Source organism: Terrapene carolina, unplaced genomic scaffold (assembly GCF_002925995.2).
Source record: "Terrapene carolina triunguis isolate 2854851 unplaced genomic scaffold, T_m_triunguis-2.0 Scaffold84, whole genome shotgun sequence".
NCBI classification, from domain to species: Eukaryota; Metazoa; Chordata; order Testudines; family Emydidae; genus Terrapene; species Terrapene triunguis.
The window spans coordinates 14,353,793-14,379,796 of NW_020664435.1; the positions used below are offsets into that span (position 1 = coordinate 14,353,793).

The window sequence follows — 26,004 nt, forward strand, 5'->3', positions numbered from 1 at the left end:
TGTGGAAGACAAAATGTTTCAATATGTAGAAATATGCTATACACATAATAAATATTTCAATTATACATTTACATTTTAACTGTTGAACAATTTCAAAAATCATCATATACAGATCTCTTTATGAAATGCTATCCTATTAGTTGTGACTTTGAAGATATTGCTGCTATGTTGAATAAATGAGAACATACTTGTCCCAGAGTCTAATACAAGTGAAAGCTTTCATAGCTATTTACTTCAAACAAAATCATTTTGGAGTCTAACAAAGCTTTTTTCTGCATTTTGTGTGGAAAGAATGTGATTAGCTTGGCAAAGAAATGAGAAACGTGTAAAAATAAATTAACTAGGAAAGCTTAGTTTATATTAAGATAAACTGTACTAAAAGTGAAATTATATATTTTTCAACAAAATGAGCTAACTTTATTATAAACTACTAAAAGTTCAAACATCACTAGAGGGTATTTGGGGGGGGGGAGAGAGAAGCCTCTTAATTTACCTACTTATTTTTTCTTTTTTATGTCCATAGTGTAGTTGTCCTGCAATTGCTAGTTTCCTTCTCAAATTGGCTATTCCAGAATGCCTGGGCTGGTGACCTATGGTCAGTGTGGGAAAAGGGACTCTAATTAATCTATTCGAGTCTAAAGTATTTCTAATGTGCCTATCTCTGTAATATATTCTCTACAAAAGCTATGTAAGAGGTGCATTAAGATTAGTAAATGCAGTACTCAAAATCCATGAAATCCCAAGCTTTGAGTTGCACATGAGCACGAGCACATGTAATCTTAACTGAGCCCTCTTGTAAGCATGCATTGACTCTCTTATTCACCGCTGCATTACACCTTGAGTAGTCATTTGCACCTGTGGAGTTACACTAATGATGAGTTTGGCACTGAGTGCACAGATTGGATAATGTGTAATGAATGAGTCAGGGAGCCAGAGCCACATTCAGTGTACAGGCTGGGCAGTATGCAGCAAGAGAGCAGTCCAGTCACTGAACACTAAGGATACAATTCACAACCGCACAATTACCTCTTTCACTTTGCACTGTTCAACCTTCACAGTGAAAGAGGAAAAGGCTCTTTCAGAAAAAATAGCTGGACCTGATCCTCTGTGGCTTTGCAGGGGTGTAAAATGCTAGCAAGTCAGAATGGCTCCAGATCTCCTGGGTCCTATTTCATTGTTTTAGCCACAGTGTCATGTTTTCTCTTCCTGCAGCCCTCTGCCTCATATACTACACAGAAATTCCATCATGTGCAACTATTTGCTAAGCAGTTCAACTGTGTGTCTCACTACTCTGTGTAGAGATGAATATGTAAAAGTAGTCTTGTTGACTACATGCCAAGCATGTAGATTTGGCATAATATCTGTGAGGAAGTAGGGTAAGTGAGTAAAAGTTAGTTCTGCTATATGAAAGATGTGGGTTCTGTTCCTAGTTATTACTCTGTAAAAGTGAATGAATTATACTTCATAATGCCTAGGTCAAAGGGTATTTTCACGTGGCTATGTAAGTGTAGTCCAATGGTTCAATGTGCATTATGTCTTCCTCTGTAGTGGCTAGTCTCTATATTAGGATACTACTGTTACCAAGTAAAGGAATTACTCCTTCAGTTCAAGTTGTAGACATCTGTGCTGTGGTATGGGAGGTCCTGAATTCATATTCTGCACTGAGAAGCAAGCATTTGTCTATCCCTACCAAATTCCTTTTTAGATTTGGAAGAGAACTGTCACTAAAGCTCTTTCAGTAGTTGCCATAAGGAGTCTGCATGCTATCCGGAGATATCCCCAGCACTGCAGCGTTCCAGTCTGTAGTTCCAAGTAGGAGGTCTAATTCATATTCATATCTCTTGTGTTAGACCTTCTTTGGCATAATGCACTAGATTTCAGCAAAGGGAATCCAGAAATATAAATTTAATGTGTTCCTATCCCTGTATGTGAAAAAACTATGAGAAGACTTTTTCAACTTTGAAAACAGCTCAGTTTTTAGGGTGCCTCCTCCAGGGAACCCCTTGTTCAAATTATGAAAAGTTTTCTTTACAAACTCTACTCTAGCTATTGACCTGACTTACCAATTTTCAAACTGATCTGACTTTTTAAATTTTATTTTGTTGTAGGTTTTAGAAAAGATGCAAAATTTGGCTTTAAGTGAAATGTAGCTTCAGTCTTAACTACCTTTCTAGTCACATAAATTAACCCTTGTACTGAAAAAGGTGATTCCTAGACTATTGTTATTTTAGTAATTCTTAACTTTTAATATCGTATGTAGGTGATATGAAAATTTTGCCTAATTTAGTATGTTAATCTGACAATGCTGCTAATTGAATTAAAATATGATGTAATCCAAAACCTGCATTCTGGTTGATTTTGCCATGTGATGTATGAAGTACCTTATTCATTGTGTTGTAATGTGATCTACGCACTGGACTTCTTACTGCATGATGAACAGTAAGAAAAGCGGAATCTTGTTTATAATATGGGTGGAGTCGAGAGTCCTGTCTTTGAGATTAGTATATTGGCATGCTAATAATTTAAGGCTTAACAACAACAGTCAGCCTATCAGTTTATTAAGGCTTTAACTTGATTTCCAAATTACCTCTAGTTCCTACACTGTGTAATGTGACCGATGAAGCGGGCCTCTTTGATTTCTACATGGAATCAATGTAGGAATAGATTTTGGATCAGCTGTTTTATACAGTTCATTAGTGGATCTACTAATTCTGCCATATGCTGGATTTCTACTCAATTAAATTACATTTTAAACAGTATTAACTACATTGACTATGACAAGTGGAAAATTACACCTCTCCATTTGCAATGGCCCATATGTGAAATGCAAGATGAAATAAAATTAAGAATGAAAAGGGAGCAGGTCACATTTCACCGGCCTATCTGCACCTTTGACTTCTCTCTATTCTTTCCGAGTACACCCCTCTCAGCTCTTAGCCCTCATCCCTTTACCTGCCCTGGGATGGAATCCCATGATTCTCCCACTCTTAGACCCAGTCCCTGGGCAACAGTACCCTGTGTAGCAATTGTGATTCCCCAGCAGGCCTGACTAGGTTTGGCAACATGAAACTTCCCTTCAGGAGCTGTGACCAATTGTGAATACAGCAACAACAAAACAGTCTTTTCAAAACAAAATATTTTTTAATCTCAACCGTAAGAACAAAATATAACAGGAGAAAAGGGACTATTTACTTGAACATGTGCAGGATCAGATCTTATATTAATTACATATATTAATTAATTCTATATTACATTACAGTTATGCATTATATATTATGACAATAGAAATGACCCCACCAGCTAGATGGAAAAAATACAATGTGAGCTATGTAATATGTAAGATTTTATGTCCAAGAATATTTGAAAACGTAATTGATGTGTGTATAAAAATGCTAGCAGGGTAGTGAGCTCTAGGGCTACAGTAGGATGGCATTTTGAGAAGCAGGATAAAATGTCAGATGTTTATTACAGACATCAAGAAGATTCTATTGACTGGTTGCAGAGGAAATATTCAAGCTAAAAGCTGTCACAGCAAGGGAGAGGCAGGCAGAGCGAGAGAAAGGAAACCTGCGTGTGTAACCCTAAAACACCGTGAACGTTAATTCCAAAAAGGATGTTGCACTAGTGCGTGTACTGAGATATAGACCGATTGCGTGGCAGCTGCACGGAGTTGAGGCTGGCTCTAGTGTAGACTAGCTGGCTAAGCACCCTCTGGAGCTAGGCGGCTGGTCTGCTTGCCCCCTCGCTAGTTAAAGCCATACGCACAGAAGGTAGCGCAGGGAAGCAGAAGCTGGCGGGGATGGCACGGGGGGGAGGGGAATGCCTTATGGGAGTAGGAGGGGATAAATTAAGGGTAAATGAAGGCGGCACAGAGGTGGGTGGAGAAATCCTCGCCTTGTCCCCAGGTGCTACTCCAGTCCAGCAGCAACTACCCACGAGCGGGCGCCGCCCCGCAGAACAGCCCATCCCGTCTCCTCCGGTTTCAGAGCAGCGAGGGGAGGCAGGCTGCTCCCCTGTCTATCATGAGGCTGGAGGCGAACCCGGCAGGTCACCGACAGGAGGATGTCCCCTCTCATTGGTGTGTGGCTGCCAAGGCTACGCTGTGGCTGGCTACCCTGGCCGTCACTCGTCTCCTCTCTCTCCGCCCCGTCCACGGTCACAGGCAGAGAGGGCAGCCAGGGGAGGTGTTTAACCGGAGGTCACGCAGAGTGGAGCTAGGGGAAGCGGCATGGCAGCGGTTTTAATGCTCAGAGGCTCCGCCAGGCTGTTATACAAGCACAGGAAGGTGCGTGCTGTCAGCATTGCAATGGGTAAGGACCCGCCTCTCCCTCTTTGCCTTGGGTTTTGTGGTGACATTTTAGCAGCGCGAGCTGGGGTTGCAAATCGTTGCCCAGTTGTGTTGAAAGTCTCAGGCCTCCTTGTTGAACCAGCAAGAGAAATGCTTCTGCTGCTGCTTCCTACCCCCCTCGCTAAATTGGCATGTGAGTCACTCAAGTGACAGCAGCGCCCTAGAACTTCTTATCACGTGAAAACAGTGGAGGTGGGGTGGGTGGTAGTTGCAGGCACACAGGAGCTGCACTCCGGATTTAAGTGCACTTGGAGGACACCCCTGACAAGCTTCTAATTCCTCAGATGAAACATGCATTGGGTTTTGAAACCCCTGATAAATGTGCTTCATAGCACGAGAGGATTATCACTTGTGTTTTGCACCTTTTACAAGTATTGTGCACTCTATTAAAGCCATACAGGTTGTAAAATTATATGAGGCTCATATCAATACTTACTTAATCTTATGAGTACCTTAGTGTAATAAATATTTTAACATGTTTATTTAAAATAGCATATGTAGAGTTTAAAACAGCCCACAGAAGTTTATGTGAAGCTAGTGACTTAAAACAGCCTGTTATTCATACCTGTACTCTGTACTCATACTTTGCTTTCTTTGTGATTATATTTCATTATTTTTGAGCCAACGCTGAATCCAGCAGCACTTTTTTTATATTCAAGACCCTGTTACTGCATACATTTGCTTCACTTTACACACAGAGGTAGTCCAGTTGAATGCAAAGTTAAGCAAGTGTATATGCAGGATTAGAGCCCAAGTTATAACCTTTCCCCTGTCTCCTATCTTTCCTTTTAAAGGGACACTGGTGATTTAAAGATTATACTTTTGTTTGAAATTGTTCTACCTTGTGTTGCTGCAAGTAACACCTCAGATTACTATAAGTGAAATAAATTGTAAAATCTTTTTCTACAGTCTTTTTAATGTTTATTTTGTGCATTTGACAGCACTTCATTTATAGTCAATTTTACTGTTTCCCTTGTGTAGCTCAGTCAGTTTCCCCTGTGTTTATTAGGGGTCTCTCACATAGTAACAGAAGAGAAATATATGTGTATATTTTTTTAAAAAGGGGGAATGTGACTTTAAAACCACAACATTTGACAGGGGACTCAGCAAAAGGTGCACCTGAAACGACTCTATTATTTTAAAAGTGTTTTTTTAAGCTTCTAGTGCCTTTTATAATTTTATTTTATAGATCAATGAAAACAAATGTCTGACTCTTAATTTTATTTTAAAACGAACTTTTAGTGGCATTGTTTTACTTTAATATCTCTCTTCCACTAACACAATCCATTAAAGCTTTTCACAGTTCTAAGTCTGACTTTTAAAAAAGTTTTTAGTTGTTCAGGTGGAATACAGATTTATGGATACACTTGGTCATATGTAAGTGAAGTTAAATGAAATACACAAATGGTACAGAGAACAGGTCTATCTGTTTTTTTTCGCCACAATATTATCAGTAGTAATTGTCACTATGTTTCATACCTGCTGTCTATACTATTCATAAAGACGTTTCTGTAACAGCTTTGAAGTAGCATTATGATTTTGTTCATGGTCTTAAACGTGACAGCTTGAATGTTGTCAACACATGCAAGAGAGAAGAGATCCAGAATGCAGTTCTCCTGAAGTACCACAAAGTAACTTTCATTATTTCTTTGAGATCTATAATCTTTGATGGGGAGGGGAGAGAACAAACGATTACTTCAGGTTTTAAGGTTGGCAAATATATGCTTTATTTTTGCATAGAGACCTGAGAGAGCAATGACTGCAGTCTGAGATGAAATTCTGGCTCTATTGAAGTCAATAGCAAAACTTCCACTGATTTAACTGAAGCCAGGATTTCACTCTAAGGGTATGTCTACACTGCAATGTAAGCCCAGGGTTAGTGGGATTTGAGTCAGCTGGCCTGTCTTAGGGAACTCTGAGCTTGAATGTGTACACTGTTTTTTAACCCCGCATTAAGACTTTTCTAACCCGTGTTGAACCTGGGGTCTAGCATCCACACTGCAGCATGCAGATCTAAGTCAAACCAGCCATATCCCAGAGTCCCTTGCGCCCTCCTGAAATGTGGCTACTCTATCCTATGACTGTGATGCACTGTGGGGAAAACTTTACTGCCCTCCCTGCATGTTACAGGAAATTTGAACAGGCTGCCAACACAGCCTGCTGAGCAGTCATTTTGGTCTCTGTGCTCCCAGCTACTGGAGCCAGCAGCATGGAGGAGGCAACTTTTGAAGAACTTCTCTTGCTTGTGTTTTCACTCCTATGTCTGGAAACTGGCATAGCATCTGTGAGGCACTGGTGGACATTTCGGTGATGTTTTCTGCCCCACCAAAGGTACCTATTAGATTTCCTGATAGAGGAGGAGGTGGTGGCAGAAGAGAAGGAAGAATACCCTGGCATGGCATGGTAAACTTACACTGACAGATGCTGCTCAGTACAATTGGCATAGCCACTGATGCTCTCTACATAGACCGGCAAGCACAGACTGATGGGAACACATCGTCATGCAGACCTGGGATGACCAGCCATGGGTCCAGAACTTTCGCATGAAGAAAGCTACATTTCTGGAGCTTTGTGAGCAGCTTGCTCCTGCAATTCAATATTAAGAGAGACAACGGAAGTCAGCTTTGCTGGTCCAGAAGTTGGTTGCTATAAGTGTCTGGAAGCTGGCTACCCTGGACTGCTACAGGTTCATTGACCAACAGTAAGATGTGGGTAAAATGGTGGCAGAGGTATCTGAGATGACGGGCATTAAAGATATTCTGGAGGTAACCGCTGGCTTTAAGAAAATGGGGGTTCCTAACTGCACTGGGACCATTGATGGGACTTGTGCCAACAGTTTGCCCACCTCAAGGAGTACATCAATACATAAACTGTAAAGGGTACTACTACATTATTATGCAGTTCCTCCTGGACCACAGAGGCTTAGGAATATCAATGTGGGCTGTACTGGAAATGTTCATAATGCCAATTTTTTTGCCACTCAGGAGTCTACATTCATGGACAGACTGACACTATTCCTACCAAATGACATTGACATAAACAGAGTTCCTGTCCCCATCATTATTCTAGAGGACCCTGCATACCCACTTTTGCCTTGACTTATGAAACCATACCCTGATTTCATAAGCTCTGATAAAAGATGGGTTTAATTACACTCTCAACAGGTGTAGAATAGCTGTTGAATGTGCTTTTGGCAAAGTAAAATCACGTTGGAGATGTCTACAGACCTATTTGGATGCCAGTGTCATCAATGCTGTCTGCATTACAGTAGTTTGCTGTGCTCCTCACAACATTTATGAAGCTAGAGGTGAGCCATTTCCCCCTGAATGGACCTATGACAGTGAGGGGCTGCCGGATCGGTACCCTCAGCCAGCAAGTGCAGCTACCACTGCAGGAGCTGGTTGCACCCAGGCAGCAGAAGTCAGGGATACTTTGTGTTCTCACATTATGGACTTACGTGGCCCAATGGAAGAAAGGGAATAGTGCCTGTACGAATGTGCTTTGGGGGTGGAAAGTGGCTAATTAAATGTTGGGGCAGGGTGTTTAGTGCTTTGGAAGGTGTATGGGTTGATTGCCATCCAATGTAATTATGAATTACCTGAGGATTAATGAATTGGGGGGGCAGCATGGGTTTATGTATAGAATTTATTGAAATGTGAATTGCTGTACCTTGGTAAATAGAGGAATAGTGTTTGCTTACTAATGTATAATTTATTATCTGAAATCATGATTGTCATGTGATCTAATGATAGCAATAAACTTTCTTGAAGACCTAAAAGGCTTTGTTTGTAAATATGTATTAAAACAGTACAAGTGTCACTCAGTGCTGGACAGACTAGCTGCCATTACAACACACCAAAACACATACCAGAAGAACATTATTCCCTTCCGCTGAAAATGGTGCAAACCCAACCCAACCCCCCGACTTCTCTATGCTTCCTGACCCTGCATTCTTTTTCCCCTTGTTTTCTGCTCACTTGGCACTGGGAGAGGGAGTTGCAGGTATCCACAGGAGAGGGGTTGAAGAAGGAAAGCTGCATGGTGTTTAGTTGCCCTACCCAGCTGCTCATGAGGCCTGAATGCTTGGGCTGCCCCAACACGGAGTTGTCCAAACTACTGCATGCCTGACGTACAATGCAGGGGGATCAGGTCATGGTGTAGGGAGGCCGTAGGAGCTAGTGCTCTTGCAGCCATGATGGACATAAATTGATGAAACAGTTCTCTCTGAGCTCGGTCCTCCTCCCTTAGCTGCTGTTCCTGTTCCAGGAACTGTTTTGCAAGTGCCTGCTCAATCTCTGAAACCTTGTCCTCCACTTGGACTGCAAGTCTCAGCCTCTCTGCCTGCTTGTCACCAGCCCGTTGCTCCAGTCTTTCATGCCTCTGCTTCTGGTACAGGACCTGCTGGTCTGCTCTCTCAAGAACATCTCCCATAACTTCATCACAAAAACGCTTCCATTTAGAATAGTCCATGAAGGTACGTTGGGTCAGGATTGAGTTCCTGATGAACAGCAGTCAATAGAGGTTGAGAGGCCCTGAAATAGGACAAGAATTAGAGGGTTATTGTCTAAAGTAGCTCAGTGGAGGAGCACAGAATTCATTCTCGTGGAATCTCAAGGACCTAAAATGTTACATTTCTCAACCGAACTATCATATATTGTGAAGGGATGCTTTAGTCTACATACTTTCTCTGGACACAGCCTTGTTAACTGCAGAGACAATAGTAAAGTTAAAATTACAACCTTTTTTCTGGGGGGTGGGTGGAGGGGATGCATATAATGCCCTTGCTGCAAAAGGCTTTCTCTATCATTTCAGGCCTTCCACATTTTGGAGGACGTAACAGTTCTTGTGGGGCCCTAGTGGCAAAGGGAAATGTTAATCCAAGCTGCTGGTGGGAAACCTGCACTGTATGCAGCGGAAGTATTCAAACATATAGTGACCAAACAGCACATCTGTGAGTGGAGTGGGCTATAAAGGAGGGCCTGTAAAATACACCCTTCTCTCTATTTGACTATCTGGAGTTCCTGCTTAAAGAAAAGTTTGCAGCTCTTAGCAACCAGGATTGTGTCAGAGTTCCTGAGGGAATTAACAGGATGCTGTATTATCTCACACATGGTTTACCCTGTTGTTGCTGCATACAAACATGCAGAACTCTACAGCGTTCCTCCGCTCTGTGCTTAGTTTTTGCCCAGAACTTGTACAGACACTTCACTCGTACTTTAGAGAAATGATTTTGTGACCTGAAAACATCATGGACTATCTCTAACTGAAATAGACTAGATTTGGAAATAGAAGAATGTTTCACAAACACTGAGTGCACTGTTTCCAGGTGGCTCCATAGACAGAGGAGAAATGATTACAGAGTGGCAAATTTCAAGCCCTTACTACTGAAAGGAAAACATGAATGACCCTGGCAAACATTGGTTACTTTACAATGAAAATGCCCTTTACGCCTCTTTATGAATGTTTGAAATCCCCAGTCACCATTTTGAACTCCATATAGTAGGATGGCAGGGGAGGGGAAATACCAAGATGCTGTGATACAGTCTGCCAGTAGTGAAGACGCTGGTAGCTGGGGCTTATTGTAATTTTTGCATTGCTTCTTATTATTGTAATAATTAACTGTAAATTGGAGTCATACACTTACTGGCATCTGGGGTGGCTTCTGTCTCCACCAGGTCTGCTGCAGGCTCAGCAGTGGTCTGTTCCTTGGAGGTGGGGGAACCAGACAGCTCTTCCTAATAGGGACCTAGAATTTACCATTGATCCTGATCCATAGTTTGCTCTGGGACTGATTTCATAAATAGTCACTTCATGCACCTCACTCAGAGCCTGCTGCTGGCTCCCATCAGTCCCTGTGTGAGATTCAGGGGCCACCTGGGCATCATCCCAGTCATCATGAAGCACAGTTTGTTCCATCCCCAGCACCAGGCACTCAGTGTCCAGCACCTGATGAAACTCCTCATAAAATGGGCATGTTGTTGGAGAGTTGCCCAAGGTGTGGTTCTTGTCCCTGGTCTTCCAGTACTTGGTCTTCAGCGTCTTAATACACTCCCTGCACAGATCACCTATCCTGCAAAGCTGCCAGCTTTTCAGCTATCTGCTGGTATGCCTGGTCATTCCTGGTGCCAGTGCTGAAGGCCACGGTTTTACTGGCCTTGCACCAGAGATTCACCAAAATTTGGCTGTGCTCCCATGACCATAAAGAAGCGTGCTTTGCAGAAGACTTCCTTTGCTCAGTCTCCATTGCAAACCCAGGAGGCTCACTAATCAGCTTGCAGCTCAGTGAACAGAAGAGAATGGGTTAATGCTGATGGGAGCAGCTGCCATACTCCAAGGAGTGGGGCTGGCTTCCATTTTCAACAGAGTCAATTACAGATTATTGGGATAGAGAGGACTAAGGAAGTTGGTACATGGAATTGTTTGATACTTCTGGCAGACTCCCAGGTTACGAGTCAAGCGTCTACAGTGCAAAGCAGTAGGGCTCAAACCCTGGGCCCCGGCTTGACTCGTGCTTGGACCCTGGGTCCGAGCCCTGGGTTGGTGCAATAGCAGTGTCGATGCAAGGGGGTTTAGTCTTGAACCCGAGCTATAGTGCAGTGTAGACATACCCTAGGTGCTTAAATTGATTCTGCTGCAAGCACTTATATGTTATTATCATAAAGTCCTATTGACTGTGAGAAGTGTTTGCAGGATTGGGTGCCTTAAATGTAACGTACAGTTGCCTGTTAAAGGCAGTGCCAGTCATTCATATGTTCTCTCCTTTCCTCTCTTTCTACACACACATCAGTCTTGTCATCTTCCCTTGTTAATTTTGATTAGTCTAAGAGTTTGCCTGGTTTTAGAGAGATCAGTTGATTGTAATGTCCACAGTGTCATGACTGGTTCAGTCAGCTTAGACAGTTCTCAGATCTGACAGCTCCCTCAGCCAGTGAACCTTCTTAGCACACTTGCTTTGAGTTCCCTAGTGGCTTGCTTGAACTGCTACTTGCAGCTGGCAAACCACACCTGCATTGCTGACTTTGTACATTTGTACTGGAGGCATAAATTTAGCTAAGAGAGAAACATGTAGGGAGAATATTTGTGGTTGTGGACATGTCTGTATGAGGGTACCAGATGGTCAAGGTGTGCAGTTTCATCTGGTAATTTCCAGCTGGATGGATTGGGAGGGGAGTGGGGGGGGGGGGGGGGGAGAGAGGGAGGGAGTGTGGTATAAAAATAGGTGGGATCATGAGGGGGGGGGGAAGCCTTCCTGGGAGGCACTCCTGGGGTGGGACTGCTGATTGCTGAAGGAGGTATGGTGGGATAGTGAAGCGGCTTTGCTGGCAAAGTAAGAAGTTTTGCTAACTTAGGGAGTGCTGTTGTTTTTGACAAAGATGACAGCCCTCTCTCCATCCCCACTGAATCTGTGTTAAGCAGCCCTGTTGTGGACACACACAAACAAACCTTATATCAATTCAGGGTTGGTAATGTGGATCTACTCAATCGGTTGGTGCTTCTGTTGGTGCCATACAGTTGACTGAAGCACCACTAACTTTAGTGTTCTAATGCAGATTAGCTCTATTAGCCTAATGACAAGTCGATGAAAAGAGAACAAATCCAATTATTTAATCACAGGGTCAAATGTGAATTGTAACATTACATGCATGTTTGGAAAAGAATAGTAGTTACATTTTTATCTTTAAAGTACAAACATAATTTATTAATCCTCCCAACAGCCCAGTGTCTGTAAAAATAATACTTACTTCCATGAGGAAATTAAGGCAAGGGGGCATCTACACTGGAAGTATCTTACCCATTGATCAGCAATTGCCTGTTAATGTTAATCAAGGAACAGGCATTCAGAGATTCACTCAGTTTTACAGAATTCTTCAGCAAAACTGTGAAATCATAGAGTATTTTAGAAGTACTCTTATAGACTTATTTTAAAAGAGAAACATTTAAATTTATAGTCTTGAAATCCTTCTATTCTAAGGCCCTGATCCTGCAACTGGATCAGCACAGGTAGATCCTTGACGTAAACGGGCGAAAGGGTCTGCCTGCACAGATTTGATTGCAGGATCAGAGTTTCTGTTTGTGAGTAAAATGAAGGGAAGGCCTAGCCAATGGTTTCTTCATGACAACAGAGCAATTGCAAGTATTTCAGGTATTGAGCCTGAAGACATTATAACCAAGCCAAGTTAACTTCTGATGTACGTAGGCACAATTCTGCCAGAATTAATAAAGTTATATCTATGCTTATGCCAGTAGTGAATGTCAGACCCATATGCTTAACCAATGTTTGTGGTTCTATTCCTGATAAGTGAAGGGTAGATTAACTTGGTTGGGAGCTGGGTAAAAAATTTGCACAAATAGTTTATTTGCCAAAACATGCAGTTTGGTCAACTCAAAACTATTCACAAACTTGTCAAATAGTTTAGGGCCAAACTTTTTTTTTTTTTTATTGAGGACTCAGAAGAGGAGGAAGTGGCCTCCCTTAAAACCTTAGCACAGTGATTAGAGCACTCATCTGGGCTTTGGGAGACCTTTCTGTTTCTCCCTTTGCCTGATGTAGAGAAGGGATTTGAACTTGAGTTTCTTACATTACAGGAGAGTGCCCCAGCCACGAAGCTATGGGATATTCTGGGGACTGGTCTTGCTCAATTTCTCCTATTGAAGCTGTTCCACTTTCTATGACTATCTGGTCATTAGAGCAGGAACTTGAATTTGAATCTCCAATGTACTAGGTGAGTGCCCTAACCACCAGGGTATAGGTCCATTCTTTCTCTGTCTTGCTCAGGGCAGATCTACACTACCGCTTACCTCGATATAACTTGCGTTGCTCGGGAGTGAAAAAGCCACCACTCTGAGTGACGCAAATTACAGCGACCTAAGCACTGTCCGCACCAGGGCTATGTCGGTAGGAGATGTTCTCCTGACCCCCACTACCTCTGGCGTCCCCCGCAACTCCCGGCTGCCAGCTTCCGGCCACTGTGGGCAGTGTGGGAACCCCCAAGCTCCCGGACTCCGCAGGCAGTGGGGAACCCCCCGCAGCTCCTGGCCGTGGTGGGGGAACCCCGGAGCTCCCGGCTGCTGTGGGTCCCTGGAGCTGTGGGCGGCAGGGGCACCCCACCACCCCCAGCTGCTGCAGGCAGCTCCTAGCCCCTGTGCAGCTGCCCTGCTTCCGGCGGTGTGGGGACCTGCAGATCCCCATTTTGTCACAGATATTTTTAATAAAAGTCACGGACAGGTCACGGCTTCTGTGAATTTTTCTTTTTTGCCTGTAAGCTGTCCGTGACTTTTACTAAAAATATCCATGACAAAATCTTAGCCTTAGTCATCAGCATAGAGACTGTCGTTGAATTTGTGTTTGTGGATGAGATTACCCAGAGATAACGTATAGAGGGAAAAGAGAAGGGGACTAGGGATAGAGCCCTGTGAAAGATAGAGCCCAGAAAGTTGGGGGAGAGGGGGATATGAGGAGGATCCTCTGAAGGACATGCTGAAGGAGCAATTAGAAAGACAGGAGGTGAACCAAGAGAGGTCAGAATCACAGAAGCCAAGAGAGGACAAGATTTCAAGAAGAGTATGGTCAGGGGTGTATGTTGGCTCTTTGTTCAGTTGTTTACTATGTTTGGCATGTTTAATATGTTTTATAGTGATTTGCTCTTTGCATACTTGGACATATAGATTTTAGAACATGTATATAAATTATAGTGTAGTTTTTTTTTTTTTTTTTAAACTGACCATATTTATCCAGCCAGATAATTGTTATTGGCCTTTGTGGAAACCAGGGCTTAACAGCAGTCCTCTCGATACACCTGACTTATTAAATATGACACTAACAAAATAGTGGTGTAAATAAGAGCCTGACTGTTGTTACCTAAGAAGGCACTTTAATGTCAGAAAAAAAACTTTAAAATAATTAATGAAGAGTTTTCTGAACTAAGAAAAATTCTGCTTTAAGCAATGAGACATCTCAAAGTCTAAGTATAGGATATGCAATTTTTCTTTTGAGTTTGGATAGTTTAATTTATTATCCTTATTTCTGTTTGGTCTTCACTTGTCTTAATGTTTAATTTGAATGAGATTTTCTCTTCCTTTCAAAGAAAAATTGTCTTCTGTAACTGGCAGTGAGACCTAAAAACTGGCGTCTGCCCTAGCATTGAGCTAGTATTATTTTAATTTAGAATTATTAGAAAGGAATTATTGTACACTGGTATTTATGGGAATTATGCATTGCCTGACATTATATACTCATACACAGTAGCTTGTGCTAAAAATGGCTGAAAACTACATTATTTTCCATGTATCCATAAACTGCCATAGCACATGGTATTAGTATATTGTACATCATGTTATATTTTTCTGTCATATTTTTTGTACTTCTATGAAAGTTGTTCCTGCAGTGAAGACTGTAGCATTTTATAAATAATCTTTATGCCATTGTTCAAGGGATTGATAATGTGTAATTGAGACTTTCTCTTTCAGTGATTTACATTTGGCCACAGACAGTAGTGACCAGTCACCATCTGATAGTGGTTTGGCAACCTATATGAAATGAATTGGTGGTTTTCACAGAACCACAGGGTCTGGTCTGTGCCCTAGCCTGTAACCAGTCTCTTGGGAGTGACCTCTTTAGTGTGCCGAGCCCCAGTGGTTCACACAGTTCTGAAGGGGCAGGCCTGTGGCCTCCAAGACTGGACCTTTCTGCTGTGAATTCAGCCAAGCTAGACATGTGCAGGAGGCTTGTACTGTACCCCTTCAGGGCGCAGTGCTCTCAGTGAGTATTTGCAGCTACAGTAGGTAGCCTTTTCAAAACAAGGTATTATATTAGTCACTTGGCATACAGAATCTGAAAGTCCTCAGGTTAGCAAAGAGAGGCAAAGGTTATAGTCCAGGGGTTGGCAACCTTTCAGAAGTGGTGTGCCAAGTCTTCATTTATTCACTCTAATTTAAGGTTTCACGTGCCAGTAATACATTTTAATGTTTTTAGAAGGTCTCTTTCTATAAGTCTATAATATATAACTAAACTATTGTTGTATGTAAAGTAAATAAGGTTTTTAAAATGTTTAAGAAGCTTCATTTAAAATTAAATTAAAATGCAGAGCCCTCCGGACCGGTGGCCAGGACCTGGGCAGTGTGAGTGCCACTGAAAATCAGCTTGCGTGCCGCCTTTGGCACACGTGCCATAGGTTGCCTACCCCTGTTATAGTCCATCCTGGCCAAGCCAGTGCACTCAGACAACCAAGCTGGAATCCATTTCTGGCTCCAGCTCTCCCCCTTTGTCCTTAGTCCCAAGTGAGAGCCCTTTGTGTCTCCGAGAAGCAGCCTTTATTTCACCTTTCCCCTTTGTTGTATGCAGTGGTGTTGTAGCCATGTCAGTCCCGGCATATTAGAGAGACAAGGTGGGTGAGGTAATATATTTTATTGGACCAACTTCTTTTGGTGAGAAAGACAAGCTTTTGAGCAACATGGAGCTCTTCCTCAGGTCTGGGAAAGGTACTCCGCGAAAGAAATCTTTCCTTAACCTCTTCTGGCCTTCAAACAACCTCCCAACCTCTCCAACCTAATCATCAGAAGCAAGCTCCACACAGACCAGGACATACCAACTCAGAGTCGCACCAGACCCTGCCACAACAACAGTTGCAAAACCGGCAAACATGTCTCCACTGCTGCAGTGATCAACACCCCCCACAAAACACCTTTCAAGATCAATGGGTCTTACACATTCCTATCACAACGTGTGGTGTACCTCATCCAGTGCACTAAATGCCCTAATAACAACTATGTGGGAGAAACTAGACAATCAATACATTCTTAAATGAATTCACACAGGAAAATGACAAAAGACAAAATGCCACATCACCTGTGGGTAAACACTTTTCAAAAAGTAATCACTCTCTTTATCTGATCTATCAGTCCTCATCTTCAAAGGATATCTGCGCAACACTTTCAAAAGACAAGCCTGGGAGTTTAAATTCACAACTTTGCTAGATGCTATGTACCATTGTCTTAATAAAGACACTGGATTTATGCTTTATTACAACAATCTGTAATCCACTAACTCCCCTTTTTGTCCTACGACTACAGTGGTGTTAACAGGCCACGCCACCTTGAACAGTCCCTTAGAATATATGCTAACTACATAAGCTATGACCTTATATTTAGCTGTGACACTCAATACCTTTCCCAGACCTGAGGAAGAGCTCTGTATAGCATGAAAGCTTGTCTCTTTCACCAACAGAAGTTGGTCCAATAAAAGATATTATCTCACCCACCTTATCTGTTTTGTGGCTAAATGGGATTTCTGTCTCCAGGATTATTGATTAGGTATCATTCATTAATATTCAATTAAAAAAATATCCAATATTTAAGCTGGAGAAATGTTTTTAAAATTAAATAAAATGTAAAATTGCTTTGCCTCAGACTGAGATTATATTGGTAAAAAGTAATGGGACACTGTTTACATTTTACGTGAATAGGATTTAAATCTGTCCACCTAATGAAATTTAAATATAACTGGGTTTGAAGTTACTTCCTCCCCCCCCATGTTTAAATGACGCCAACTAAATTGCTCACTAGATTTTACTCTTATGTTTTAAGGTGTATTTCTCCTGAATATTCATTTATTGTATTGAAATCAGTGTGTTCTAGGGCAATGGCCTCCAAAACCCCAGTTGGATTCATTGGGCTGGGTAACATGGGAAATCCAATGGCAAAAAACCTGGTAAAACACGGATATCCTGTTGTTGCATATGATGTATTCCCAGAAGCTTGCAAAGAATTTCAAGACTCGGGGGCACAGGTATAGTAACCAACTTTCTTTATTTTAATGTTAACTGTGCATTTGTTAAAATGACTTTCCTTCTTAGACGTTCTGACTTTGGTACACATCACTAAGCGTAATTTAAAACAACAAATTACTGATGTGATTATTTATTTTGTTGGGAGGGTTGTAGTGGGAGAAAAAGGGAGGGAAGGAAAGTAAATGATGGATATGTGTTGCTAATTATAAAGCTAATAAGCTGTTCTTCTCCCTCTCCCCATCTCGCACTTGTGCATCTTGTGATAGCCTGACCCTGTTGCAATCAATGGCAATACTCTCGTTGCTTTTTAATGGGCCCTGGATTCTAACCACTATCCTGCATGATTGTGTGGTTTACACTTCAGAGCAAGTGTCTGATTTAATAATTAAAAAAAAAAAATGCTACAGGGCTCTAATAGTCTTGGCACTTGCCCATTATTTGTAGGTGGACTAATGGGCACAGAAGAGCTAAAGACAAAAGATATTGCTAGGGTAAGTGGAAACCAGAACAGAAATAATATTGTAGCTACTCAGCATGTGATATGACGAACAGTGGGGGAAAAAATATTCAGCAGTTATAAGGGTAGTGTGAGTAGGTGTAGGGAATACAGTTCTAACTAAAGATCTTTAATTTGTTAGAGCTGATAGTAACTTTATCACTATTTAAGAATACAATTACAATCAAGGTGTTCTGCGGGGCAGAACGCTCTAGTAATTTGGACATCTAATTCCATCTGGTTTTGAATAATGATTTAAAGCTAAAAGCCTGTAAGTGGATCAGTAACCTTTTACAGCCTGTTTCTTGGCTTTTATTGTTTTGTTTTGTGATAGCACATAGGAGCCCCATGCATGGAGCAGGGCACTGTTGTGCTAGGTACTATACAAACACACAACAACAAAAAAGACTGTATAGTTGATTGTATTCTTGATATCCTTTGTTCAGTGGGACTTGTCAAGGCTGACCATTCATACACTTCATTGTAATAGAATCCTTGGCATCAGCTGCAAGACTTAACGTGAGATATTAAGTTACTTTAAAGGTGAGCAGAAATGTTTTTAAAAGTAAGTAAAGCCAAAAGCCTGTTTATGCTCCTGAACACTATATTTATAGTGTCAAATACAAATAACACACTTTAAAAAAACCCTTGAAAATAATTTCCTCCTTTTCTTCCATAGCTGTAAATCCTACACCAGCAGTTTTTGCAGGACTTGGAAACTTGAGTCCAGGGGGCCTTGTAGAAGCTACTGCAAAAGGAACATTGGGTGGCAAGGGCTGCCTTTCCTTTGATCTGGGGTGTGGGGTAGAACCAGTAGGAGTGCCAGAGAAGAGAGCAGGGAGCAGTGAAGGCTGTCAAATATCCGTGTTTGCTGCAGGTGGTTCCTGCTACTGCTAGGAACTGTTGAGTCGGGAGGGGATGCTGTGTCTTTGCCTGTCCACTGCCTCGTTCCCCAATTACTACAGTAGTCTCAGAAGCAGTCAACTGGGGAAGCAACATATGTAAGAAATAGGGTGGCCAATTACGCATCCCCAAAATACTGGATGTTCCACTGCTTCCAGGAATGTCACACTGTCAGGGTACATATTAGGTCATGTTGGTAGGGGGCAGAGCAGCGCTTTCTTCAAAATGGTGTTCCTGGCTGTCTGTGATACCAGACAAAATCAGATGTGGTTTTGTCTTAGTACCAGACATGGGATGTGCGTTACAAAACCAGGACTGTGTGGTTTAAAACTGGATGAATGTCCTACCTAGCAGGAAGGTGGCCACCTACCTGCCTGTGATGAATAGCAGGTAGTAACAGCCTCTTTTGCTAAACCCAGGCACCTGTAGTAGAGGGTGAAAGGCAGATAGGTAAGGAAAAGGGCAGAGGCATCTGAGTATAGGGGAGGAGCTACAAGAGACTTGGGAAAAGTGCTCTGAGGCGGTATGGCTTAGGATGGGCTTCTATGATGGGTGGCAGAAGGAGTAATCACAGGAAAAGGGATACTTCAGAATGATTTAGAGGTGACCCAATTGTGGGAATTTGGAAGTCTATCCAATTATGACTCCATTTACATACCTTCTAGGGCCTGAATTTGTAGGGGGTGCTCACTAAAATAGTTTAAGATGCTAGAGGCTCATCAAAAAGCCTAAAAAATTGAGTTTTCTATGCTGCTTTGGGTATATGCAATGGTGTCAGCCTTGCAGGAGAAACACAGAACTGTGAATTGAGTTATAATAGTAAATATTTTTTTTTAAATTATTAAACAAGAACTTTAGAAGTGATGCAAACCTCCATGCTTCTGGGCATCAACCAACTTACAACCATTGGGTGTTAGAAGGAAGCTTTTCTGGGGTTTGGTTATCTCATAACTGCCTACTGCTGCAGAGTTTCTTCTTCCAAAACATCTGGCACTGGCCACTGTTGGAGGCAGGATCTAAACTAGGTGGGCCACTACTCTGCTCCAGTATGGCAATTCCTATGTTGGCAGTTGTTTTTTTTTGTTTTTAAATTAACACTTACTTTAAAAAGTACAAGTAAATACTGTAAGGCAAGTATTCCCAATTACTTACAATTTTAAACATTTTTATTTCTTTCAAAGTATTTTAGTTAATTTCTGACTGTGCAAATACTAAATGAGATGTATACTGCCAATAGAAGTAGTTTGCTCTGGAAATATTACGCAGATTTATTTCAGTGTCTGAGGGACAAGTGTGAGGGCTTCCCCTTTTTAAAAATAGCAAAAAAGCTTTTAGATATGTGAAGATACTGTCCACTCTTCATGATTGTGCATAATTTTCCTCTTCTCATTCTTTTCTGGATTTAAAGGAATGTTTGTTTGGCAGAGCTCTGAATCAGAACATGGGGAGTAATCAAATAGCTATTTCACATATATACTATACACACGGTCAGTAGACTTCCAGCTTTTCTGAGGCCTGGTACAGTTTCTCCTGTCAGATCATATGCATTCTAGAGCTTTCTCCATCAGAGGTATTTGATGAACTCTTGTCTTAGACTGCAAACTCTTTGAGACAGGAACACAAACTCTTTGTGTTCTGTATTTGCATAGCATCTAGCACAGTGGGGTCCTGGTCCATGAGTATGGCTCTTAGGCACTATGATAAATAATAATAGATTGGTGGCACTTGTGTTTCCCACTATTTTTGAAAAAAGAAGGCTTTTCCATGGACAGAATGAATAAGCATCTATAGAAAGAAATATTGTGCAATATCTTCTATACACCTGTCTATCCTGATACAGGCTCTGTCTGCACAGGAAATATGTATTACTGGACCAGTTCTAAAACTTATTCAGGTTTTTCTGGGTGGTGTGAATGGGGCAAAGGTTTTAGTTTTGGATTTTGTTTGTTTTTTGTGTGTTTTTAATGTATCAGACTGTCTTAACGCAGCTTTGCCCTGGAACCATAACATCCAGGTTTCAAAGTAGCAGCCGTGTTAGTCTGTATCCTCAAAAAGAACAGGAGTACTTGTGGCACCTTAGAGACTAACAAATTTATTTCAGCATAAGCTTTCGTGAGCTACATCTCACTTCTTCAGATGCATAGAGTGGAACACATATCCACTCTATGCATCTGAAGAAGTGAGCTGTAGCCCACGAAAGCTTATGCTGAAATAAATTTGTTAGTCTCTAAGGTGCCACAAGTACTCCTGTTCTTTTTGCATAACATCCAGGTAAACTATTAAACTGAAGTGATTTTAACTTATGTACCCAGTACAGTGTAGATAGTGTGACTTTATGATGTCTGTAAAAGGATGGAAATAGGTTGCTGAATCTTCAGCTGTACTATCAGTATAAATAACTGACATTTCCACTCCTATCAGTAGGGTTGCCAACCCTCCCGGTTTCAGGCTATCTCTCAGAGGCTACTGAAGCCAAACCAGGAGATTTTAGGCCACTAAAAGTCTGGTGGTGCAGCAGGGCTAAGGCAGGCTCCCTGCCTGCCCTGGTCCCGCGGCGCTCCTGGAAGCAGCCAGCACATCCCTGTGGCCGCTGGCGGGTGGGCAGGGGGTCTCCGTGCACTGCTCCCGTCCACAGCGCTGACTCCGCAGCTCCCATTGGCCAGGAAGTGCGGCCAATGGGAGCTGCGGGAGCGGCTCCTATGGGTGTGGGCAGCGCGTGGAGCCACCTGCTCTCCCCCGCCCCCTCCCCAGGGGCCGCAGGGACATGCTGGCCGCTTCTGGAAGTGGTGCATGGAGCCCCCTGGCCCCGCTTACCTTGGGCAGCTCCCGGTCAGCGGCACAGTGGGCTCCGCCCCTGCAGTTCCCCTTGGCTGCAGTTCCCGGCCAATGGGAACTGTGGAGTTGGCGCTCGGAGTGGGGGCAGCGCACGGAGCCCTCTGTCCCCCCAGGAGCTGCAGAGACATGCTGGTCACTTCCAGGAGTGACATGGAGCCTGGGCAGGCAGGGAACCTGCCTTAGCCCTGCTGCGCTGCCACCTGGAAGCCGTCTGAAGTAAGCACCTCCCAGCCGAAGCCTGCATCCCTCACCCCTCCTGCACCCCAGCCCTGAGCCCCATCCTGCACCCAACTTGCTCACAGAGCCTGCACTCCGTCCCGCACCCCAATCTCCTGGCCCAGCCCTGAGTCCCCTCCAGCATTCAAACTCCTTCCCAGGGCTTGCACCCCACAGCCCCTCCTGCACCCCAACCCCCCTGCCCCAGGCTCAGCCCAGAGCTCCCCCCCCCGCACTCCAACCCGCTGCCCCAGCCCGGTGAAAGTGAGTGAGGGTGGGGGAGAGCAAGTGATTGGGGGATGGGCCTCTGGGAAGGGATGGGGTAAGGGGCAGGGCAAGGGTGTTTGGGTTTGTGTGATTAAACAGTTGTCAACTCTACCTATCAGAAAGCTGGAAATAGTTATTTCAAATAAGCTGCATGCAAGTCCAGGTTAAAATTCTGGCGTAGCCCCCACTTATGTGATGGCTGTCATCTTGACTAGCACTGGGGATTGAATTGGAGACCCCCCAGAACTAAAAGCATGAGTTTCTACAGCTTGAACTAAAGAAGGACAGACTCCTATCATCTGTGGATTGGATCCTACATACTAACCAGTAGTAAGCCCTTCTGCTGATATTGCTTCATTCATTCTACCTAGTGTCAATTTTGTGTTTTGGAATCTGTCTACCTCCTTTCACCTTCTGCAACTTTGTCTTACCGCTCAGCAGATACTGTATTGTGTATTTAAAACAAACAAACAAAAAAGTTAATCATTCTTTTGGGTAAACCCAGTTACCCAAACTGTCCCATTTTTTCTCTTTCAACTTCTCTCTCATGGTCACTGTTTAAAAGCAAGGAAAAAGCCTACCATCCTAAATAAAAGGCGATGGGCCCTTTTGAGCTTCATAAATACATTGTGTATATGAGAGAGTTATATTTATATGTCCTTTGATGTGTTTACTTATTGTGTAAACTCATAGATATCCATTGTGTAGGGATGGTTGGACTGGTTTAGGGTCAAATAAACATGGACCCATATTTTCATTTTTAACCAAACTTCCCCCCCCTAACATTAACAGTGCCTTGTGATGTAGAAAGCCTTAATTATATCTTTTTTTTTTTTAAAGTCTAAAAAGCAGAATATTTTATTTATGCTTTGTGATTCAGAGTTTATATGGAAATAGACAATCATACTATCAAGGATATTCTTTAGCATGAATGTGTGATATTTAGGCTCTTGAATAGATGGAAAAAATTATAAAAGATCTTCCTTCACCTTATTCCTGCAAGTGATCCTACTGCAATCAAAAGAACTACCTGTGTGAGTAAGGTAAGCAGGATTGGAACCCTAATGGTCTAGGACCAGCTGAAAGATTAAAAATTGTGTTTCACAATCTTTGTTATTACATTCACTGACTCAAAAATGAAGATGATTGGATGTGAAGAAAAAGAGACGAAGTATTTTATCTTTACCGTTTGTGACAAAGTTCCTCCTCTGTCTTGGTGGGTCCTGCGCTTATTGGCGGATTTTCTTGCCTCAGAGATTCACCATGTGGGTTGGGGAACAGCCCAGAGACCTTCCCCTCCGGGAGAACCCACAGTCCAGGTCAATTGGGAGGTTTGGGGGGAACCCGGGCCCGCCATCTACTCCGGGTTCCAGCCCAGGGCCCTGTGAACTGCAGCTGTCTATAGTGCCTCCTGTAACAGCTCCATGACAGCTACAACTCCCTGGGCTACTTCCCCATGGCCTCCTCCTAACACCTTCCTTATTCTCACCACAGGACCTTCCTCCTGGTGTCTGATAACGCTTGTGCTCCTCAGTCCTCCAGCAGCTCACCCTCACCCTCTCACTCTCAGCTCCTTGCACCTCTTGCTCCCAGCGCCTCACACTCCCACCACAAACTGAAGTGAGCTCCTTTTTTTAAAACCCAGGTGCCCTGATTAGCCTGCCTTAATTGATTCTAGAAGCTTCTTAATTGGCTCCAGGTGTCCTAATTAGCCTGCCTGCCTTAACTGGTTCTAGCAGGTTCCTGATTACTCTAGTGCAACCCCTGCTCTGGTCACTCAGGGAACAGAAAACTACTCATCCAGTGACCAGTATATTTGCCCTCTACCAGACTCCTGTACCCCACTGGTCTGGGTCTGTCACACGTTGTATCTCTTTCAAAATCACAACTTCAGTTTTTAAAGAAATTTGAAGGTACACAGAAATATTATTGGAAAGCCTGGAAAAACCTTATGAATGAAATTCCACCCGCCACTGAAATCAATGGGAGTTCTGCCATTGACTTCAATGGGGCCAGGATTTCACCCGCAGTGTGTGTGTATTTTGTCTCCTGAAGATGCCATGTCTCTGAGAAAGCATGCTGTTGATGGTCAGATTGATATCTTTTGTAACAGCTCGATAATTAGCAGGGTGGACATGTTGAAACCTGTATGGAAGTTTCTGGAGAGGGACATTTGAGCTGTTAACTTTCTACTTAAAAACAAAAACAGTTGTCAGACACCCATCATTTTGACTGTTTTTTTTTTTTTTAAGACGGGGCTCAAAGAAGGAATGAATACCTTTTTTCTTTTTAACAACTCCTTTCTGTTCATTGTTGCTGTAACTATGCCAAGTAAAATGTGAGATTGTTGTGATCAGCAAATAAACTGTTGCCCTTGGTCACTAAAACTTACTCATTTTTAGGTTTGGTGGCTTTGGCTGATTTTAATTTTGCAACACTTCTCCAAAGATTAATTTCCATCCAGTTTGTCTTTGTGATGTAAGAAGCTTCCTACTATGAAAAAGAGTGTTAATGTATTGAAAATAAGCACAAGTCTCTTAGGACTTATTTTAAAATGTCTTTTCTCGCTATACATTTAAAATAATTTTATTAGCAGTTGTCAATTGAATTCAATATTGAATTGTGAATATCTTTTTTTTATACATTTTCTGCAATGTTTCAAATGAATACGACTCAAAAATTGTAGCAATGAAGTTTGTGTCTTTTTCTCCGTCTCTTATGTGGTTTTGACTTTTATTGTTGTCTGGTCTTGTGTTTTTAAGTGTGACACGTCAGTTATTTTTCTCATGTTGCTTTTCTTAAAACACAACTCTTAAGTAAGAAACTTTTCATATAATAAATTGTATTTTGAGGTTAGACTATATGAATGCAGCTGTACTTGTGTTAACTTATTTTGCATTGTAATTGGTCATAATAATAATATCAATCAAGCATATCAGTGCCGTAAAATTGATTTTAATTAAACTTATTCTTGCACTCTAATTTTTCTATAAAGTAAAATTTTATTTTCCTAATCTCTCATCTTGTCAAGTTATCTTATTTTGCTTGCTGTCCTTAATAGGCAGAAGGTATTTAGTGTTGCTTGTCCTTGGGAATACTTTACTTTTCTCTGCAGCATGCGTTATGGTTTGCTTAGTCATCTGGGCATATCTCACCAATCAATTCCTTGTCATTTCAGGGGCCTCGGATATTGGTAGCACCTTGGTCTCTCCTATCCACTGCCTGTGGCACACAACAGCTTAGGGCTAGTCTACACTTAAAATGCTGCAGAAGCACTGCTGTAGCACTTCAGTGAAAATGCTGCATACGCCAGTGAGGGGGGTTCTTCTGTTGGTGTAGGTAATCCACCTCCCCAAGAGGCAGTAGCTAGCTTGACACGGTGGGTTAGGTCTCAGTGGCATAGTTTATATGACCTAATATCCTGATATAGACCAGGCCTTCATCTCTTGAGGGCTAAAGTCATTGGGGTCCATATAGAGCTATTGGGGTGAAATTTAGTGGCCTGTGATATAGAGGAGGTCAGACTACATGATCTGATGGTCCCTTCTGGCCTTAAATTCTGTGGCACTCCAGGAATTATACTGCCTGCGACAGTCTTGCCCAGGCTCGTCTAGTCATTCTAATAGGTCTCTGTTTCTAATTTCTAATAATATATATTGTTGTTGGCTGCATTTACCTGTTCCTAAACTGACTTCATTTGTAGGCGAGAGTATGATTATGACAAGGTGGAAACAAAAAGTCTGAAGATTTCACTCTTTTCATTTTCTGTATCAGTTGTGCTATTGCAGTAATTTAAGATTGGCTGGGATGGCTTTGCTGTCAGAACTTTTCCAGGACCAATTGCTCTTTTTGCAGAGGGCCTTGGCCTTTGGAAGCCTCCCTGGCAGTCAGCCAGAACATGCATGATGCTGCCAATATGTTCCTGCTGGCAGCATTGGTTAGCTTTAGTTAAAGCTTTAGTTAAAGCTAACCGCAGTATGTTGCTCTAAAATTAAATACATCTGTGGAAAGGGGGGTCTTTTCCTGTCCCTCCCAGTATCTATAGAAGGGACCTAGGGGCAGTCATCCATGTGGGACTAATTCTCTAGTATTATGGGACCACCCCAGAGACAGTGTGGAGATGCATTTTGCATAGATGGCCTTGTGCTTGCAGT

General features: G+C 42.4%; 1 protein-coding gene across 1 annotated transcript in view; it reads left to right on the forward strand.

Moving 5' to 3' along the window:
• The first annotated feature begins 4,167 nt into the window (after window positions 1–4,167).
• The window catches only part of HIBADH (3-hydroxyisobutyrate dehydrogenase), a 119,953-nt gene continuing 98,116 nt past the window's right edge, over window positions 4,168–26,004 (forward strand). The window contains exons 1-2 of the mRNA XM_024222931.2: window positions 4,168–4,310; window positions 16,972–17,132. Coding sequence (XP_024078699.2) covers window positions 4,229–4,310; window positions 16,972–17,132 — 243 coding nt within the window. The 5' untranslated portion in view covers window positions 4,168–4,228. The remainder of the gene's footprint in view (window positions 4,311–16,971; window positions 17,133–26,004) is intronic.